The sequence below is a fragment of the Antechinus flavipes genome, chromosome 2 (genome assembly GCF_016432865.1).
Source record: "Antechinus flavipes isolate AdamAnt ecotype Samford, QLD, Australia chromosome 2, AdamAnt_v2, whole genome shotgun sequence".
Classification (NCBI taxonomy): domain Eukaryota; kingdom Metazoa; phylum Chordata; class Mammalia; order Dasyuromorphia; family Dasyuridae; genus Antechinus; species Antechinus flavipes.
In genome coordinates this window covers 289,438,959-289,461,666 of record NC_067399.1, presented here as the reverse complement: position 1 = coordinate 289,461,666, position 22,708 = coordinate 289,438,959, and the positions used below count along the sequence as shown (strand labels likewise).

The window sequence follows — 22,708 nt, the reverse complement described above, 5'->3', positions numbered from 1 at the left end:
ACTTAATATTATACATACATATCCTATTTCTTCCTTATAAAAAAGAAAGGTGGTCAAATACATGAACTCCAGATATTATTACTTATTTTGTCTAAATAGGTTAATAAAAACACAAAAACAAGGTCTGGGGTAAGTTTTCCTTAATTTAGAAAACATATAAATGACAGCTGACTTTTTCTTTTTCAATTCAGGGATCTTAACAAAAGTATGAATGGTTTAATCAGGAAATTCAAAGACCTAAGTGTTTGAATGTCATGATATTGCCTAATGATCTCTTAAATATTCATTTAATAGCACAAGAAAACCCTGTTCAAGATGCAGAAACCACAAATAGTTCTTTATCAGATATTCTTAACTTATTTTGTGTCATGGACTTATTCTGACAACCTTGAAAACTCAAGGGACTCCTCAGAATAATATTCTTAAATGCATAAAATAAAGGAAAACAATTATATTGAAATATAAACAAATTCACTGTTCCTTGGTCAAGAATACCTTAAATCAAAACACATACATATGCACATGCACACAATCACATTCTGTTTTCTTTATATTCTGATAACTATATTTCATTAAAAACTGTTTTCCTATGTATTTTCATGCATTTAAGAATATTATTTTGAGGAGTTCTTTGTGTATGTGTGTCTCTCTCTCACACTTGGTCAGTGCACTAGATGGATAGACAAATGTTTATCTTTAACATTTATTTAATTGACTTTTGAAGACTTTTCTGATAACATTACTGTGGGGTAGAATAGAATTTTGTTTCTGTTTTTGAAAGGAAAGGTGATTTTTAGTTTTTTTTGTTGTTGTTGTTGAATAAGGATAAATAAGTAAAAAAAGACAACATGAGTCCAAATTCTTCACAATATACTATTTATCTATGGATTTGTCTCATTGCCAAAGCACACTGACACATAGACTAATTAAAGAAATAGTAGCTAGATAGAATAATAAAATAAACAACTTTTGTTTTGAAGACTGTATTAAAGATAGCATAATACAAACCAGAAATGATGTCATGTAAGATACAGGGCTACAAACTTTAAAACAGCCTTAAATGACACAAAATATAAACACACTAAGATAAAATATAAAACAATATATGGATAAACACACACACACACACAGGATTAAGTGGGAGCCTTGCAAGAAAAATGTGCCAACTTAAACCCATAAATTCGGTATAAAATGTGATAAAATTTTAAATTATATGGGGGGAAAAAAAAGAGTGCAATGTGAAATTACATCATACTTCTGGCTATCTCAGGTTGTTCTTTCCTTAAAAACAACAACAAAAAAGCCTATCTTTTTGACATCAATATTCTATAATCCCTGGGACACCGAACTATGAAGAATCAAAAGAGAAAAAATTTCAGTGGCCCAAAAAACATAATGTGTATTCATAGGCTGTGGCATATTTCCACTAATATTAAAGCACATTTTAGGCTGTGGTTAATACTATCCAAGATTTCTGTCCATGGATCTATATCACAAGGCCATGTTACAAGTAAAGGTGCATAGTAACACATCCTCTCTAATTTCAGCAATAAAATTTTCATGGATAGAAACAAAAGCTGAGATTTCATACCAAATTCCATGTTATAGATGATAATATTAACTCTACAGTATCATATAATTTAGTTTGTAAGAAATGACAAGCTCAATTTGATAAGGCAAAAAGTAAATCAATATTTCCCAAGTTTTACATTTGTATAAATTAATTTAGAGACAATTTGGTATAAAAGAGTTAGGCTTGAGTTCAAATTTTGCCTCTGATATTACTATTACTTTGGACTAAGTTATATGATCTGTGAGTATTCCCAGATTAATACTCTTTAGAATATAAATTGTAGAAGAGATAATGAACTGTAGATTGCAAATTAAGAGTGGGAAAATGGGAACTATGATTATGCCAATCAGAAATATAGACTGCTTCTGATGATAATAAAAATAAGCTAAATTAATTCATCACACTAATTTTTCAAAATGCTAAAGAAAGTCTATTGATAGCAAAAGCAGGAAAGCACAAAGGAGATACTTTAACATTAAACTTATAAAGCCTTTATTTTTAACTGTTGTTTTATGGGAGCAGAATCCTAAATTTGTATACAATTTTAAACTTTATAGCAGTGTCATCATTTTTTTTAATATGAGATGAATTCATACAGGAAAAGTTCAATTCAATTACAATTTATTAAGTACCTATGATGTTCTAAATAGTGAGTTAGGTAGATTATTAGGTATCCATTCCTTAAAGAATCTATAATCTACCTAACCTATTAGTAGAAGATGGGATATATTAATTTCAGTTCTAAAATGGAAAATTTATAAAGAGTTTCACTCTGAATCTGAATGCTTATACTTCTGACATCAAATCTACTACCTTTTGTAAAAATTAATTTACCAATCTGAGTCCAACTAATTGAGATAGTTTCTATTTGTTAAAACCTTCAGCAGAAAGTTCACAACTTTCTTTCCATGATGCCATGTTGTAGAAGAATTAGAAAATAAAATTTAAAAATCCATTTTCTAGGACTGTTGTAAATTTATATCCCTAACTATATCCCTTGAAGGGAGGAAATAATTTCTTATATAATTATATGATCATACTTCATTCAATTATTTTATTATGAAATCATCATATGTTTTAAGTGGAAGTGTGGTAGAGCTAAAGGGGCACTGAATTAAAAGTCAGAAAGTTTGACTTCTAATTTGTATATCCACTCAGAAGTACTCAGAAAAAAAAAATGGTACTATAAAAAGTTATAGTCAAAAGAGTGCAATTGTGAAATTGAACAGTTGGAATCTCACCTGAAATTTTCTACTTATGTAACATTGGGATTACTTAATTTCTCTAAACCTCAGTTTTCTTATCTGTAATAGAAAGGTTTAGACTAGATGACTCTTAAAGTTCATTCATTCTCTAAATCTACAATCTTATGATCCAAGCTGCAAGGTTTTAATAATTAATAATGTTGGTATTACTATATATTACTCTTAGTTATTTAAAATGTTAAGTCTACCACTTCTCCCTTCCCTAACATTTAAATTGCCAAATAAAGTGGGTTTGGTTTCATTTATCCATATTGTGATTAATCCTGTGGAAATGGGGGGTAAGGAGAGGTTGAGAGGAGGATTATTATGATGTCTTTGATAAGAAAGTATTTATTTAAATGAGTGTCACTACATATGGAGAAAACTATTATCTTCTTTTGAAGCACACTGTCTTAAAATAGGACTAAAGAAAGCTTATTGCCACAAAGTAAATTTTAACAACTTTTAAGTTTTCCAACAATAAAATTAACTAATATCTCTACCATTAAAGTGTAACAGTAAGAGCTAGTACTAAGGGAAGCAAAGTATTTCACGTTATTTCATTTGAATCTCACATCACAAACAGCAGATACTATTATTAATTCCATTTTACAGATAAGGAAACAAGGGTCACACTATCAACAAGTTTCTGAATCAAGATTTGAACTTGAATCTTTCTGACTCCATGTACAACATCCTATACACTACTCCATCTAATTGCTCTGAACTTCATTACACATGTTTTCTTTATTAATCTATCATTTGCCATAATAATGCTACCTTTAATTCTTCGTTTTAATTCAATGCAAACTAATTTAGTACAGAGTTACTGTCTTAATTCTCTGTGAGAGTACTATAAAATTACCCACTTCTATAACTTTTTAAAATTTTCATTAATTTTGTGCCAACTTCATAAAATAAGTCAGTTATTACCAAGATTGAGACCCCATGTAGTTAATTTCAGCCCAGAACAGATTTTCATAATAGCTAAAAACAAGGATTTACAAAGAAAAGGTTTTGTCAGCATTAACTATAGGCCCAACAGCAGGAGCCAATATAATAAAAATAGCAGTCTTCAACTGTAAAATTACTAATCCTGATAATACAGTACATTAAACATGCCATTTGCGATATATGCCAACCTAAACTACCACATATGGTATATCTATCTCATTATCACAGTTTGTGTTTTCATATGCAGAGCTGTTCTAGTTTTTAAATAAGATGTCAAATCCACCCTTCTATCTAAGAATGTGATGGTGTTTTGAAAGTGACATGACACACCTTTTTTTAAGGCAGAAAAGTTCTAATTTCAAAATCAGAGGTCATACTACTAATGTGGTTCAATTTAATTCAACTGGCTGATACTTAATAGCTAAGAAGGTATTATTAAGCATGAAAAGAAGTTTTATTAACGACAATTAGTTTCAACTTTCATAGGGAAATGCTTTCTAAATTCAAATTCCTATCCAAATATTCTGTCATTACAATGCAATATCATAAGTATAAAAAAAAAAAAAAAAAAGCACACAGGTATATTTCCAGAGCTTCTCCCTTTGAATTTTGGTCTATCCAAGCTATATATTTCAATTTGTGGTCCATACAACCCATATATTCGATCAGCATAGGAAGACTCTAGTGAAGAAACTCCCTTCCCCTAAGAGCTAAGCAACTGTTCTACTATTCAAAATCTGGGATGATTACTTAGCTCACTGAGAAGTGATTTACCCTCAGTCATGTATACTGGGGACACATACACACACACACACACACACACACACACACACACACACACACACACACCTATTCTAAACATGCTGTGTTGTGTTTTGTTTTTCCACTTCTGAATCTAAGAAAGTTGCAGAGTTAAAGAATTCCAGATGACAAGAAATTGAACTCAGGTATTTTCTAGTTTTAAGGCAAGCTCTCTAACCATTATACCACACTTCATGTATCTATTCTTTATTCCCTTAAAAGCATTTCAAGAACAATAGAAATTTAAACAAAAGTTTGCAAAGAATCTTTTTACTTGTATTCCTTTCTCTATGTCCAGGTTAACCTTGAGCTTTACAATTGGCATTACCTAATCCTTAATGGCACTTCAATTTGAGATGACATGCAGAATATTTTGATTTCAAATCTCCAGCTGGTGCTTAATGTCACTTCAGCTGTTCAATTTTTAATGTTTCTCTGTACAAGTAGCTAAAAATCTCTCTTATTAATATGAAGCACCACACAGATTTCAAATTTCTTTTTCTAAATTGAAAACAGTAGCAAATATTTTTCAGGAATTGTCCTTTTGAACAAATTTAAATTTAAACCATCAGATTGTTAGCAACTTGATCAAAAGAAGTATCTTTTGCCTTTCTTTGTATCCCCACAGCTAAGTATAGTGCCTGCACATAGTAGGTACTAAATGAATGTTTACTAACTAATTTAAATTTAACAAAGCATCATTTGGGGGTTAGTTTCTTAATCTATATTAATAAATCCTCCTAAATTTTTATAATCAGATTTAAAAATTTAAGGTGAAGATGTAACACCAACAACAAGAATTAAAATATCAATTTTAAATTGTGACAAGTGCATTAATCTTCCTAAAATATTTCAATCATTTGGGCTCGAATAATCCAAGTCAAACTTTTAAAACCTTCAGTAGCACAGTTCTTTCCACAAATAGATGATTGTGTTCATTTACATGCTGTGATGAGTTGGCACAAAAACTAGAAAATTAGATATTCTGGACTTTTATAAAGGATTACTAAAGCAGTATTTTAACATCTATTTTTCAAAATTATAAATGCATGAAAGACCACTGTTTTAAGAAAGCATTGAACCCAGTGATTTATACAACAGAGATTATGAACATATTTTATACTAACAAGTCTGTAAGAATTAAGTGGTAGGGAGTTTCCTCAATATGGAATTTCTTATAAAAAATGAAAACGCAAGACAAATCCCTATCCCTAAGGAACAGGCAAACATACATGAAAAATAAATAAAGCTACATATATAAAGATGGCAGATACTAAATATGAATTTCTACTTCCTGAATCTCTTAAATTTTTGCTCAAGTACTTTTCACTGGGTTCCCTTATATTTTTTCTGTCTTCTTTCTGTTCTTATTTCTGGCTAACAACTCATAATTCTTCTCTTTCTATTTTACAGGAACTATATTAAGAATGGTTACTTCTTTTTTTCCTAAACAGATATATTCAAAAAGGGGAAAATCATTTTTTTCTGTGTCTCCGTTTCAATTCAACAATTACATGTATACTATCAGAGTTATCCCTTGCTACCCTGGGTAGAAAAGCCATAGAGTATGAATGGTAAAATATCTGAATTCTGGTCATTTTAAATATATGTATCATTAGAATCATTAGAATTAGAATATGTATTCATTAGAATATGTATCATTAGAGATTTCACATAGCACAGTATAATGAGCCTTTGAGACAGAAGGCCTGGGTTCAGGTTAGACTTGTGACATATATAACCTGTGATCCTGGGCAATATATCTAATTTAACTGTTTCCCTGTCTGTAAGTCTAAAAATTTCAGAACAGTTGTCTATCTCTATTGGTAGCTAGAGTTTTCTCATCTGGAGCATGCTATTCCATAGGTTTTTTCCCCTATACTCAAAAAGGTCATTAGATCACACAATAGCACTTTAGAACTCCAAAATTTTTTACATGATACATCATGAGTAAATTAATTTGCAAACGTGTTAATATTGCTTTAGAAATACCTCATCAGTCTCAGTAGTTTTAATTTCTCTTCCCATCTAAATTATCTCCAAGATATATACAAAATATATAAAACTAAGGAGGAATATCATTAAACTAACAGAGTTTAAAATTGATATCTATTTCATTTCAAATGTGTCAGAAATTTTTATTTTTCATTTGATAGTATCAGAAATTTTTATTTTTCATTTGATAATGACAAAATGAAATCAAACTATTTCCACTACACTTAGAAGTCTCTCACCTTAATAACTACATGATTTGATCTCATACCCCCAAAAGTAAAATTTCACAAATGATTATCTTGAAACAATCAATCCCCAAATAAGATCCTAAATCATAAACTACTATGATCAATAATAGCAGTTAACATAGCACTTAGTTTGAAAAATGATTTGGATATTATCTTATTTGATTAAGAAAACTGATATTACACTAAGGACAGCAACATACCCACGCTATTTTTGAATCATATTTAATCAGCCTATATGTTTCACAACTTGCTTAATAGATCAGACATGGAAGTAATAGCTAACAACTAGTGTTTGTACAGTGCTTTAATGTTAACAAAATATGTGTTAATGCAGTTGTTCCTTTCAACAACCTTGCATGGTAGGTGCTATTAGGATTTTTTTTTTAGATGGGATGAAGACACAGAGATTAACAATTTGCCCAAGATCACCCAATTAGTGTTCCAGGAAATATTATACCTCAAATTTTCCTGATTCCAAGTCCTATATTGGATCCACCACGATGTGGCCTCTACTTAATAGCTTTGTGATCCTGACCAACTATAATACAATCCTTTAAGTCATCGTTTATTTGCATATATTTTAACATGTATTGGAATACCTGCCATTTAGGGGAGGGGTGGGAGGAAGGAGGGGAAAATTTGGAATAGAAAGTTTTGCAAGAGTCAGTATTGAAAAATAACCCATGCATACATTTTGTAAATAAAAAGCTATAATTTAAAAATGTCATGGCTTATCTGTACATTTGGGATAATACTTACATCACCTATTTCACAGAGTTGTTGTAAGGAAAGTGCTATGAAAATTTAAAGGTACACAATAAATGTGAGCTATGAATATTTTATGTATTCATTCTCATAGTACAAATAAAATCCTTCAGAAAAGGATTTTTGGGGAAAACATGAAAAAAATTCACAGATCTATGAAACTGAATATGCATACGTATTCAGTGTATAAGGTGCTGGCAAGTGACATTAATGCCCACTTTTAAAAGTAGACATTAGGTACAAAAGTTATCAAAACTATGCAAAAGCATCACCAACACCAACACATCAATGACCATACTTTCAATCCCATCCATTTAGCTTAAAAGTGATCAGCTAATTTGTTTCTAATCTATTTATTATAAATGTGCTTCAGGAAATGTTGTGCAAGGATTTCCCCTACCTGCAGACAAAAGATGAATGCCATTTGCTTATTTCATGAAAAGTCAAATTTAAATTTTTGTTGTTATTCAGTCACCTGTCATGTCTGACCCATCATGATCCTATTTAAAGTTTTCTTGGCAAAGATACTAAAGTGATTTGCCATTTCATTCTCACCTCATTTTACAGAGGAAGAAAACTAAAGCAGAGTTAAATGACTTGCCCAAGGTGACACACACTAGCAGATATCTAAAGTGAGACTTAACATCAGAAAGATGAGATGTTCAGAGTATTATCTATTTCTTAGAGTTGATCTAGGAAAAGTCTCATGGCACTAAAAAATTTTCCTGTCACTATAGAATTAATTCTTTTCCACAATCCCCCATCTTTACTCCATACTTTGCTCACTTGTTTATTAATCCCACCCAGTGATCTTTCCATCTTCCCTAATCAAAACAGTTGGTCAAAAATATGGTGTCTTCAACTTAGATCCACGTTTCAATTTTACCTGAGTTAAAGTGAAACATACATGAAAATTACACCTTTTGCTTTATTAGAAAACAAATGATGAATATACACTATGGCTTTTTTTAAACACTGATTTTAATAAACACACTATTCACGTCTATCTTCAAATAAGTAACTGGTAAAAGAAAACATCAAATCAGTAAGGATGCTGCAAAAAAAAATTTTTTTTAAAGAATTTGACATCAAATTTCACAATTATATGAGACATTAAATAGTCCTTAAACTTGTTATCACAGGAGTGAAAAAAAAAAAAAGGTTAGCTGTGCTAATTAGCCTGAAAATGGTAATTTTCAACAAAACAAATCACATATTAAAATAATTACTAAAGCTTTTAAAAACAATTATTAATTGTTTTAGATAAGGCATCTGATTTAAATTGTATATGCTTGAGATTATCGATGTGTCTTTTAATAACTAGTCTTCTCAAATATAAGATCATAAACCCTTGGTCATATGCACAATATTTATTAAAGTATCACAAATAAAATAACAAAAATGACAAAAACAAAATATTCAATAGAGAATACTTGAGAAATCCATTCAGATATGTCAATTCTGAATTTTTTTTGAATTCTAATATTTCATTTCTATTCACAAAAAAGAAAAACAAGATGGAGGGAAGCGAAAAAAGCAAAGCAAATCCATGAAAGACTTGGAAAATATATCAGATAAATAGAAATCAAATCACCAAAGGCACAGCTTTATTTTTGAATCACCACAAACATAGAAAGGGAGCAAATAACTAAACATATTTCAGCTAGGCAATATCAGGTCTATTTTCGCTACAAGTTATTACCTAACTATAACCCTGTCTTTTGTCCTTCAATATTTCAAGCTAAATGATAAAATAGTTATTTTTCAAATATCTTCTTTGCCTTTGTCTTAGTAAACAAAACAGTATTATACATGAAGAAACTTAGTTCAAGGGATTATTAAAAGGGGGAGGATGTAGAGGAAAGAGTAAGAAAGTAACTAAGTTTCTAGTATTTTATTGTTCTATATTCATAATACAAAATGACTTAAACATATTGAAATCTGTATTGTGGTTAACTTAATACTTAATTTTCCTCAATGCTACATTCAAAAGACCTTTTCTGGACCTCAGTTTGCTCATACGACCAAGTGCTGAATTAGGTTACTCATAATCTCTTTTCCAACTATAAATTGTGTGATTCTTATGAAATGATCAAATGCTTTCAACAGAAAGGTACTCTAATAAATATTTATAGATTATTAATTGCTTCAAAGGCAAAATGGCAGAAAATTTTAAAACACTGAGGTATTGCCAACTAATATATATAAAACAATTTTGAACTTAAAAGAATTTAATGAGAACATATGACTCAAATTATGAAAATTCAACTTTCATTCAACTTTTCAGAAACATATATTGTTTAAAAAATCATGCAGAACTATATTACAAGTTATGATTACCAAATGGCCTCACAGGGAATGCAATTTAATGACACAGAGGTGTCATGACAGAGGTGTCATTAAATACTTGTGAAACAATAATGTTTCAATAAAGTTCAAAGATACAAGTGTACCACAAAGAATATTATAAAAACAACTCTCTGGTAACTGACTTTTAAATATATCTCCAGAATCAAATATTTAAAATTATTTAAGATAAACTAAATATTAAGACACAAATTTCTTCAGTTCCCTGGTTTTTTGATTCCAGATAGCCATACAGCTATTAGCTCATAAAATAATCATTTATTAGATAAACATTACCTTAGAATCAGTAATCCAGAAAAAGTCACTTTTCCTTCTCTGTGCCTCAGTTTTCTCCTGTTATATAAGCAGGTTTCATTAATTGATCATAAAGGATCTTTCCAGTTCTAAATTTATCATTAATGGTTCTATGTTATTTATTATGTACTAAATAGCCTACAAAAAAATTAATCACAGAATGCTTACAAAATTATATAAATAATGAATCACACCTGGAGTTAGAATAATTTAATTAGAAACCTTCACAGTTTAAGTGAAGTTTCAAGTTTGAATCCATTTCCTGAAATGTATCAAATCTCATAAAACACATACACACTCACCTGAATCTAGACTACTCCTAAATATGCAAATTTTCAAGAAACTTAAAATGAAGCTATTCGAGAAATGAAAATTAATATGAAAATAGCAAAGCACTGAACAAAACAGGAAACCAGATTCAAATAAATGCCAGGAAAAAACCCCAACAACTACAAAATCAAAGATCAAGTACAAAGGTAACGGAAATATAAATGTCCTATACTAATCAAATTTATTTAAATAACAATTAGCCAGTCTAAAATAATCCAATAATTCAACTAATATTCCCTTAAGTATTTTATATAAACCTTCCTTAAATGAGCTGCTGATTAGTTTCACCTCAACTTACACAATCAACTGATAGCATCATTAAAGAAATATCCAAAAATTTTATAACTAGCCAATTTACATAATAAAGTTGACACTAACAATATATTCAATCTCTAAAGAAACAATACCAACAAACTACCTCCTAAAATATCTGGAATAAGTGTCTGCTGGCAAATCTAAATCCAGAAGGCTGTATTAACTTAACCTTCCTCCAAAACAATCAGAGTTGAGATTATATGATTTGCCTTACTGCTGAAACAAGGGATAGGTATAGGGATATTATGTCACTTTACTTTGAATACCTACAATGCATATTACTAAAATTTGTCATTAACACAGGTATGCAAAACGCCCATTAAATAGTGATGTCTTAACCTTTTAGACAAACCAAAGAACTTCTTTTGAGTTGCCAAAATAAAGATCTAACTCATTATAAAGAATGGTTACAAAGTTTAATTTTTTTTCAATTTATGTTCCACAGCTCGACATCCTCAACATTTTAGAAAATGGTATCTCACTTTTCTTCATGTTTTTGAAGGGCAGTATCAATGAAATCAAGGCCAGATTTAAAAAAAAAAAAAAAAGGACTTGGTAGAGGATCAGTATATAAGTACTTAAGAATAAATTTTAAAACTTGAAAGTTGATTTGGGATTATTATATTAATGAGTATGGCTTTTTCATTCTGTGGTAAGCATTATGGTATAATAGCACTCGAATATGTAATCAACTTGATACTCTTCGATGAAAGTTACTGAAATCAGAGAGGTAGTTTATCCCTAAAGCCTTCACGTATTTGAAATCTTAAAAGAAGTGTATAATGCTACTCGATTATATGAATTACAAGAAATAAAAATGTTGGAGATTGCTAATACACTGCACACCAGTAAGAGAGATCAGTGTGTCATGAAATAAAAAAGAAAACCACTAAAACCTTAATTTACCAATAATGAAACTGGTAAGAATAAAATTAGATCATCAAGAATTTGTCATACCACGGTAATCTTACCTGTGTCATTTTGTTCTTAAAAAACTCAAGATACTGATTTCAATTTTCATCTGATCCTGTCAACGATGCCATGACAGGCCCTGCAGGAAGCAGTAAAAGATCAATGATGGAGCGCAGATTTCGTGTGTTCTCACAACTAGAATCTATCATAGGAAAGGGTATCCACACAGTTGTTTAAAAACTAAATATTAAAAATCTCTCAAAGTCTGTGTCAGAGTATTTCTATTAAGTGGCCCTTTTGTCCTTTAATAGGCTTATTCATTGTATTCATGGAATACCAACATTTAAAGATCACAGGCAACCAATGAGAAATTTCTGAGTGCCAATTTTAAATGATTGACAGATTCTTAAGTGAGAAGAAATCCTTAGAGAAAGGCTGAATTGTTAATTTCAACCCTAAGTAGAATTAGCAACTAAGTATCATTAAAATTCAACTGAAGAATATAATAAATATTTTGAAGACTTAAAAGATGAGACACTAACTTTTAATACATTTCCTGACCAGAGCTGTTTAGTTTCATGACGCTCCTTTATTCTCTACAAGAGACAAAGTATATTACTTTATGAAACTAATTAAAATACTTTCTTCCAAATTAAATTTTCCTTATTAGATGTAATGCTAATAAAAACTTCAGGGAAAAAATGTGGTGCTAGGACTCATTCTAAAAAAAAAATCTACAAATTTAGGATAATACTTTGATTAATACTTCAAAAACTGATGATGCAGTATCCAATTAGTAATGTTATCAAAATTTAAAAGCATCAACAGTAAAACTCAATTATCTAAAAATAAGATGACCATCATCTCAAATCTAGTATGAAATTTGTATTTACTTTATGAATTATAAAGGAAATTAATGTCCACTGACACGAGGCCTATATCAAGATGTGAAATCATAACTGAAATTTTCCTAATGAAATTTAGTATAGCCACACAAATATGGCTTAACAAAATAAAACAAAAACTACAAAACAAAGTACTTTGAATAGATTTAAAAAAAACAAAAAACAAAAAAACAAAGCCCAAACTAATCTGAGAGAATAATTGTTTCCTAGACTTTCAAAAAAAATGGACAATTAAATTTTAGTTTTACTTGTTAAACAAAACTGTGCTCAAAAATGAAGTTTAAAAGTACTTCCCAATACCTTTTATATACTTCTACTGTCACATGTGCAGGAACACAAGACACCTAGCAAATTTAGTGCTCTGATAAATCATGTCAATCAAAAAGCATCACAGTGGTTCAGTGATAGCAAAATAGGATCATTTTCAGATGAATGGTTCTCCTACTAAAATTTGTTGTTTTTAGATTATTTTCCCTACTAACTAAATTCTCCCTGCCTTTATTTAAAAGTTTAGTTCAATGGTTTCTATCATTTACAATATTTTGTTTTTATTTCCCCCTCATAAGACTCTTTTTTAGTTTTTTTCAAAAAACTCCTCCCTTTAGGAGGTAGATTTTAAAAGAAATTGTCCCTTTAGAGACAATTATATAGATATGTCAATTCTATATTTTTAAAAAACTAGACCAAGAGAGATAAACTTTACTAATATCAGCATCAAAAAGAATTGGAAAAGATGTCCTCTCCATTTCGGGTGTGTAGAGTTTGATACTATGACGCTGCGGCCTCTGAGGGTCAGATTAATTAAGCTTCAGAGCAGCTGCAGTGCAATGTGAGAAGCACGCTGCCACAGTTCTCACCAGTCCAGCCCAATTACCTGTAGTATTTCAGCACTGGACGAGTGACAACCACCCCTCTTCTACAAAGTCACTTGTTCCCACTGGTCTACTGATAAATGTTAGAACAAACTAACCTCTTTTTGAGAAGGGCTGCATAGCTGAGTGCACCTGCTGCAGGCTGCAATGATGAGTCCCAGAGAGATGTTTGTCAGTCAGATCTCTGCAGATGTTGTTTAACTTTATGCTAGAGCTGTATCCAAAGATGGAAATGAGATGGCAATCAGGCACAAACCTCCCACCCCATCCCCCAGTGCTATTTCTAAAAGCTGCAATAACTCATAAAAGTTGTGCTTTTACCAGCATAACTATACTAGATAGGAAAAATAAAATAAGAAAGACTAATAATATATCAGTATTTGTAGAGAAAAATACTTTTGCACCCTTTATGAAGAAATCTTTTTTTTTTTTTTAAACCAGGGACTGAACTTAAGAGGGTTATATTCTGTAATATGTTTAAAATGTCCCTTTCTTTAATCCTACAATGGGAAGTATCTGTCTATATGGTTTTTTTTGTTGTATTTTTAATGACACTATACAGTCCCTAACATATTTCACAAAGCATAGCTCTTTTTATCTAACGTATTTCATGCAGAATACCTAAAGTATTTTCATATTACTCTTTACGAGTCCTTTCTTAAATTCTTTTCAAAATGAATATGTGTTGTGTAGAATGTTTCCTGGTAATAGGCTCATTAAATTTTACAAATTAAAGTGTTCAGAATTCCACAAGGCTTCAAATAGCAATTTTAAAAACCACTGACAATATTTATTTGCCACAAAAAATATCTGAAATGCTGCTATCATGAATATTGGAGACATTAACTTTTTAATGCAATATACTCTCAATTTAGTAATTGTGCCATACCAATAAGAATCAAAAGGAAAGCAAATACAAAAATTATGATTTTATTTTATTGTAATTATATCTCCTTTTGAGATGTTCATATTACATTATCAGTCACTGTATTAATAAAATGAATTTAGGAATTCTTATTATTCTTAGAATAAATGTTGATAGATGCTATTTTTTAGCTGTAGTAATGACATACCATTTATGACATTAATATAGTTAAAAATCTTGAAGTAACAAAATAAGGTTAAGTATTAAATGAGGAACAAAAATATGCAAAGCAAAGCTTTTTTCAAAGAGTAATTCTAATATAATTAATTTTTCTTTGAGTGAAAAAAAGCAGCAGTTAATTGCTTCTCCACTTCTCTCATTCCCATCCCCAACAACTAAATCACAATGTAACTGACAGGGGTGCTACTGAAAATACTCTCTATAATCAGTGGTGTTTGGCTTTAGAGTTTTTCCCCCTGGCTTTTTAAGTGTTAATTACAATCACATAACTAGTGCGATTCTAGTTATATAAAAGATTTTGTGAGAAAACATAACCCCAACCAATGCTTTTAAGTTGCTCTGCCTTTCCAAAAAAAAGGAGAAAACATTTGTAACATACTTTGGGAAGTCAATGATAAAAAATACTGAAATTGTACTATTAGATTTTTGTTTTATTTTAAATGTAAAATGCAGGGATCTTTCAGCAATTATAAAAACAAGAATTAATCTTGTCATACATGGCCACAGTAGTCTTTTCATTTCTAAAACCAGCATTATTTTCCAACATGTAATCATCAAAAACAAAACTTGTCCACCAAGTTTTCTTTAACCACCATTCCCCTTTCTTCCACCTCTACCCCCAACTCCAAAAAAGTATTCATTACGCAGGGTAGCACTTGGATACTGAATTCACCAAAAGTAAATATTCACTAATTCTTGTTTTCAACTTTGTAATCAACTAAAACATATATCACCTTTGTCATGACAAAAGTTGCAATCAATAAATTTAGTCAAAGTTATAATAATTTTAAGGCCGAAAAAATAAAAAACTGAAAATATGACTTATGAATAATACTTGAAAATAATATTTATTTGTTATACAATTCAACTTCTAAACCACAAAAAATAGATTCAGATTAAATTGTTGCCCAAACCAATACAATTATTATCCAATATCTTCAGAGACTGGTATATGAGATCTCAAGAAAGTCTTCCTATTTGTAGGAAACATGTCTGAAGTATTGTGTACAAACAAAAATTAACTAGGAATAATAATACACATGTAAACAAAGGCCCTAAAATCTATATAGCATTTTCTATATAATGTTTCACAGACATTATCCAGTAAGGGTTCCTGATGTTCATCTAAATATTGATGATGTGGGGATTGCAGTGAATTCGTAAAAAAATTTAAACATAGACTCTCTTCTAGACTGCATGGAGCTCAATGACGAAATCATGAAATATTATAAAACTGAAGGTAATTGTTCATCTAAAATCAAATAATTTGCAAAAAACAAATTGACTTTTACTTCACAAACCACTTTGACATAACTGTATATAGAAGTAATGAAGAAATCTATTTGCACTGCTTTTAATTAAAAAAACAAAAAAACAAAAACAAAAACAAAAAAAAACCCTTTAAACAATCCCTAAAATCAAGTGTTTCATTCTGATTTAGAGAAAAAAGCTGGATAAAAAGTGAGTATGTAATACAGCTTGAAGAAAAGCAAAACACAACATCCACTTGTAGTACCATTTCCCAAGTGCCACATTTGAAAACACACATTCACAATTTCATACAATTTCACATTATTTTACTTGACATATACATTTTATTCTCTTATCCGCATCTTAAAACACAATTTACAATGTAATGTCTGATTTAGCATTTTAAATTCATATCAGTTTGGAAAAAATATTCTTTCTTTGATTTTCCGTTTCATACTTTCAGTGAAAGAATGTTCAGAAAGTGTTTTAGAACTGTTTAAAGAAATTGCTTAGAAAATAAAGGGAAACAAACACAAGACACTTTTTTACACTTGCTTTTTATTATTCTGGAGTGGGAAATTATTTATAAAAATGATCCTGTATTGTCTTTTAGCATTTCATATTTACCTCCATAGGACGTAAGTATTTTCATAAATAAATCAATTTATCTGTAGAAAAAATTCTAAGACTGACAAGAACACATTATACCTTAAGATGAATATTAATCTTTTACTGAAACAAAAAATAGACATAAGAAGATTTATTTAGAGGTATATTTTGTTCCTATTTTTATATAAGAAATGTGTTGCTATTAGATTAAATAATAAATAAAAATCTTTTCCCAAAATATGTCAAACTTTTCCAAACTATTAATGTAAGATTCAGAAATAAATCTTGATGCAGTAAACATCAGATATATGCATGCTAACAATAAATTAATAAGTAGATATAAGTAAATATAAGTATATATATGTACATATACACATATATATATTTATTTATATGTGTGTGTGTGTGTGTGTGTGTATTACACAATGGACTTCCAAATCATTACATAATCCTATAAGTAATTTTTTACATCTCTGAGGAAGGAATCAACAGCTTTATGTTTTAGCTAGTCTGAAAAATGAGCAAAGTTCTTATTACTAATATTATATGAGTAAAAAGGAATGGGTGAAACACAGAAGTTGATAGCTTGGTTGAATAATCAGGACTTCTGAAAATTTCACAGGCTTGTGGACAAAGGCAAACAAAAAGACAATCAAAAGTATGTCACAAAATAGATATATTTATTAGGTCTATCCATGCCACAATGATAAGAATCTAATTAAAATTATTCTTGAGCACAAAATGCATAAAGTTCCTCATAAGCTATAAAGCTTTATACTTAAAATTGATACAATACATATGCTTTAGAGATGGTATTCCACCTGTTACTGACAAAGTACAAGCTTTCTTTTATCCTGACATTTCACTCACATTGGATCTTGTTCATCACAAGAGTACAACAGAAATTTTAATGCACTCCATTCTATCTTAATTTTTAAAAGGATATTCTTGTTCTATCTGAACAATTTGCCTTACAACTATTAAAAAAGGGTAATTCCAGTTTAAACGGGAAAAAAAGGCACATGCAGCTATGTAGAGTACTAAACAAAAGACCTAATCCTTGGTGCACCCTTTCCAATCCACTGTAAATAAACTATATTCAAATGAAAAGGCATTTAATTTACTATTTGGAATATCCTTCATAAACACCAATTTTCTGTAACATCCCTGCACATCTGATACCACCTCATGTATAATGCAAGGAAGCTATTTCATTTTCATCTATTGACAGTGAATTTAATTTACCATTGCAGCTCCTTTCCCAGAACTATTACGTTATTAATTCTGCAATCAAGCTCTTTTGAGTGCTTTTATTTCTACTAAGAGTTTTCAAAATTCCACATTGATTCTTTCACCATAATATACCTTTCAAAATGTATGAGTATGAATATGTTAGCAAACTTTCCTAATGCATAAAGAAAAGTTTCAGACAAGGAAAGGAATCTACAAAACTACATGCTACTAAGCCCTAAAGTTTTACAATAATTTCAGTTATATTATAGTACATTTTTGTTTCATAAATTTCATGTGTTAACCCAAAATACAACAAACAATTTACATAAGTAAATGGCAATTTTAACAAAACTGAACCTTCTTATCCAGAATAATGATCCACTTCTGTCTACCAAGAGAATTGGCTATGAAAATGAAATACTCCAAACGTTCTGCTTACACTCATGCCAGCTGTCTTTGCTGTTATATAGAATTCAGTCATCTTACTGAATCTAGATCCCCCGAAAGCAAAACAGCTTTGCCTTCCTACAGAAAAAAAAATCGGCAATATTGGTCACCTTAGCACCAAATTATCAACCTCTAGAGTGAAAAAGATACCACAACCAGTTGGCTATTTCTAAATAAAATCATCAGCCAAGAATGTGTTACCCAGAAGAATTATTTTACATTAAATCCCAATTGTTGAATAACCAAAACAATAGACAAATTATTAACACTTTGGACTATACAAAATATGATCCCAACCCCCACCACTCCCCCCCCGCCCCCCCAAAAAAAAGTCTTTCAGGGAAAAGAAAAAAGAAAAATATATATATTTTTTTTTCCAAGAAATCTTCCATATATTAGCTACTAGCTAACTGTAATTACTCTATCACAATATTTACTAATATTTTACGCAAGTAAAGTAGGTATACAATATATATTTTGAAGATATACTTCTTATATAACATTATAAAATATTTTCCTTTCACAATTGTGATAAATACACTTTATAAAAGAAACATCTTTAAGAGGCAACACTTGTCCTCCTCTACTTCATTCTAGGGCCAGCAAACAAAGCAATGAAGCAGATAGAAGGTACATAAAGGATTTAGAAGTAAATGGCCCATTCTTTAAGAAGCCCCCTCCCCTTTTTTGAATTCACTCTAGTCTAACTGTCATCACAATGATATCTGTCTGAAAACTTCAGAAGTACCCTCTTTCCTAATGCCAGCTGTGAGGATTTCTATCTTTAGAGTCTAGATTTTGTCCCCTAATAAGAATAGTCTTTAAAAACAAACAAACAAACAAAACAAAACAAAAAAACACCCAAAAGAATAGTGTTATGATCTCAGTCTAAATCCCTTTCTCTCACTTTAACAACAGGCAATATCAAATCAATTCTAGAGACAAAACACAATAAGCAATGTTAATTTCTTATTTGTTTTTAAGCCTCCCATAGTATATATGGGAAATTCTCGCTGCAGAACATCACACATGTATATCTAGTTTCTATCTCCTTAGGAATTCAAATAATGTGCTCATCATCATTGCACCTACCTGGGTAAAAATCTTTGGACTTAGACAGCTTGATGGTGGCTCCAGTTTCTTTTTGCAACTGAACAATTGTCTGTCCTCCCTTCCCAATTATAGATCCAGCAGCATAACTAGGTATGAGTACCTTTAGAAAATACTGGCCGTCTTCTGAAAAATGGAAAGACATATAACTAGGTTAATGTAATTTCGGTAACTTTCTATCTTCTCCCTCAAAAAGAAGCAGCTAAATCATTACACAAAACATTTATGTAAAACATGAAAAAATAAATCAAACCAACCAGTTAAATCCAAAAGAAGTTATTGTATATAAAACATATTTCTCAATGTACGGGATTCCTAGGTTTGAATGTGAGCAAATCTAAACATATTTCATCATTTTGCAGTGCTGTAGAAACAAATGACTAAATTCCAGTTGTTATTCCAAATGTGGAATTGTTCCAATTTTGTAGTTTCCATGGCAAAATAAAATGACCACTATACCAAAACTCCAAGGAATTTACATGGTTATAAACTGTAACCTTTATAGAAAAAAAAATACAAAATAAATAACACTATTGAAAGTAATGAGCAATTTATCACTAAGAAACACATAAAAGTAGCTACTACTGCCAGTATTTTACTTTAAAGTGTGCAAAACAACTACCATACTATCAGACAATCCATCCAAACTGCAGGGATTTTATTCCAACCTTAAGAGTCAAGTAACCATTCAATGTGGTATATAGGTGGCAAGCTAAGTAACCTAGTTTATTCCTTTAGTACTTCTGTCAACTATGATCTCTTTTAATCTCATTAATTAAAGACTTTAAGAATTCTTCCAAATGATCAAGGGCTTTAGAGTCAGTTATTTAAAGTACTTAAAAGTGTCAATATCTAATGTTCCTATTCCAACAAAGCCATTATAAAAAATTGGTGAGATATGAAGGGGAGGGTAGGAGAGGGGAAGAAAAATTGGGTGATTTATAAAATGACTCCAACTTGGGAAACTTTAGTTTCTGGCAGATGTTTTTGTTCAAAATATGGTCCAACAAGTCCTTTTGGATAAATCAAATATCGAAGAAGTACCATTAAAAATAACCCCATCCTTTACTTTTGCAAATGCTGGAGATAAATTCACCTCTGACTCGGTGCATTGTTAGGATGACTCCAGCGCAAATGAAGAGGAGATACTGGTCCCGCTATAACTCATCATTCAGGAAACGCAGGATGTTAACTAACAAGTCACCTCACCAGATACTCTCCTTCCCTCCCCCATCCTACACACACCCCCCAAGACAAATCAATGAGATATTTACACTGACAAGATAAGTGCAAGCAGCAGCAGCATGCAGTGATCTTTTTTTTTTTTTCCATTCAACTTGTGGCCCAAAGAAAAGCAATGGGAAGAGATATTTAGAAAGAAAAAATTAAGTCTTCTTTTTCCCCAGTCCTTTACAAACCCCTTACACAAGTGCCATTAATTTATTTATTTGAGCCAACTGTTAAAAAAAAAAAAAAAAAAAAAAAAAGATGCATGCAAGCGCGCATCTTGGATCCGGAGATCCCCAGGCAGAAGGTTCATGTCATCCCTCCCTTCGCAGACCCTACTACCCCCTCCCTCGCCCGCCCCGGCTCCCCTCCCCTTACCTAGGTATAGGACATTTAAAGGGTTACCCTCTCTACAGATTAAACAGAAAGATGGGTCTATTCGGAAAACGGTCGCCATTTTGATGAATGATAAACATAGAAATGGAAATGTTGGGGAAGGGGAGGAGGGAAGGGGAGAGTAGAGGAAGGGGGGCTCCGGGGAGAAGAGGGGGAGGCGAGTGGGACAGAGATACCAGGTAAGAGAGGCTGGTGGTGTCCAAGCCTGGAGAGAAGAGAGAGGGAGCGAGAGGGAGGGAGGAGAGAGGGAGGGAGGGAGGAGGAGGAGGGAGGAAAGAGGGAAGGGGCGGGCAAGCGGGGGGGGAGGGGGGATGGGGAAAGGAAGGAGGTGGAAGCTGATACCCACCGCCCGTATTGGTCCTCTTGGTGCTGCCGGCTTCAGGGGGGGCTTCCAGCGGTCTTTTCCGGGAGTCCGGCGGGTCGAGGTCTATGGGAACCCCAGTGTGGGTCCCATTCTGCTGGATGGGAGCTGCCGCCATCATGTTTGCTGTTGCCGCTGCTGCTCAGGGGAGAATGTTCTCCCTTTTGTCCTGGCTTGTCTGATCTTTTCTTTTCTTTTCTTTTTTTTCCGCGTTCGGGAGAGAGGGGGAGGAGGAGGAAGAGGGGAGGGTGTTAGGTTTTTTTTTTTTTTTTTTAATTACTGAGTTTTGTTTGGTTTGTTTGTTTGTTTTTTAAGAACAGGATTTTTCTTTTCTTCTTTTTCTTCTTCTTCTTCCTTCCTTCCTTTCTCTCCCCTCCCCTTTCCCTTCAATTGTCTCGACTGAAATTTCTTTCGGAAAAAAAAGAAACGCGGGTCGAATCTCACTGGGGAAGGGAGGGCTCAGCTGCAGTGCAGAGTCAGGAGAAGGGAGTCAGTCCCGGGGAATGGAAGGAAGGAAGGGAGGGAGGAAGGGAGGGAGGGGTGGGGGAGAGATGGGATGGGAGAGATCGAGATAGGATAGAAAAGAGGAGAAGAAAAGGGAGAAGGAAGGAGAGAGACAGAGAGGAGAGAGTGAATGGGAGACAGGAGGAGGAGAGAGAGGTGGAGGGGGAAGAGTGAGTGGGAGAGAGATGGGATGGTGGGGGGTGGAGGGAAGAGGAGGGGAGCGAGTGAGTGAAAGAGTGAATGAGAGGGAGGAGGGGAAAAAAGGAGGCGGTGGATGGTGGGAAGAGTGCGGGCGAGAAAAGAGGCTGGTGGAAGAGCGAGTGAGTGAGCCGGCCGGCGGGCGGAGAAAGAGGGAGAGAGATGGAGCGGGTTGGCGCTGTCTCGGTGCCCCCTCTCTCTGGACTCTCTCTAGCACTGGGCTCCTCGCTCCCGGGGCTGCTGCTGCTATTGCTATTGCTGCTGCTGCTGCTGCCGCCGCCGCCGCCGCTGCCGGAGCGGTTCTGTTGGAGCCTGGGCTGCTCGGCGCTGCTGCTGCCGCCGCTGCCGCTGCCGCTGCCGCTGCTGCTGCCGCCGCTGCCGCTCCGACTCTCTCATTATTTCTCTCCCGCTTGGGGGGGAGGGGGGGCCGCTGGCGGGGAGGGAAGGAGGGAGGGGGATGGCAGAGGAGGGGGGGGCGGAGAGGGGGTGAGTTCGTAGACTCCCACACACTTCGCGCTTGGGTCCGCGCCTCTCAGCAGCGCCGCCGCCGCCTCCTCCCAGCCACCGCTGCTTCAGCCGAAGGAGGGAGGGAGGGAGGAGGAAAGGAGGGAGTGTGCGTGTGTGTGTGTGTATGTGTATGTGTGTGTGTGTGTGTGTGTGTGTGTGTGTGTGTGTGTGTGTGTGTGTGTGTG

At 32.7% G+C, this 22,708-nt stretch overlaps 1 protein-coding gene across 6 annotated transcripts in view; it reads right to left on the bottom strand.

The window, feature by feature from the left end:
* The window catches only part of NOVA1 (NOVA alternative splicing regulator 1), a 162,340-nt gene extending 140,905 nt beyond the window's left edge, over positions 1–21,435 (bottom strand). For 2 of the 6 annotated variants that reach the window (XM_051977323.1, XM_051977325.1), the window contains exons 1-3: positions 19,313–19,405; positions 13,674–13,789; positions 11,858–11,937 (exon numbers count right to left, since the gene is read on the bottom strand). Coding sequence is in view for 3 of the 6 variants with exons in the window: in XM_051977320.1 (XP_051833280.1) it covers positions 19,313–19,456; positions 21,300–21,435 (280 nt within the window). In the remaining 3 variants the exon portion in view is untranslated. Of the gene's footprint in view, positions 1–11,857; positions 11,938–13,673; positions 13,790–19,312; positions 19,457–20,935; positions 21,275–21,299 lie in introns of those variants that run through there. The other 4 variants (XM_051977320.1, XM_051977322.1, XM_051977321.1 and 1 more) reach the window with 3 other exon arrangements.
* Positions 21,436–22,708: the final 1,273 nt, after the last annotated feature.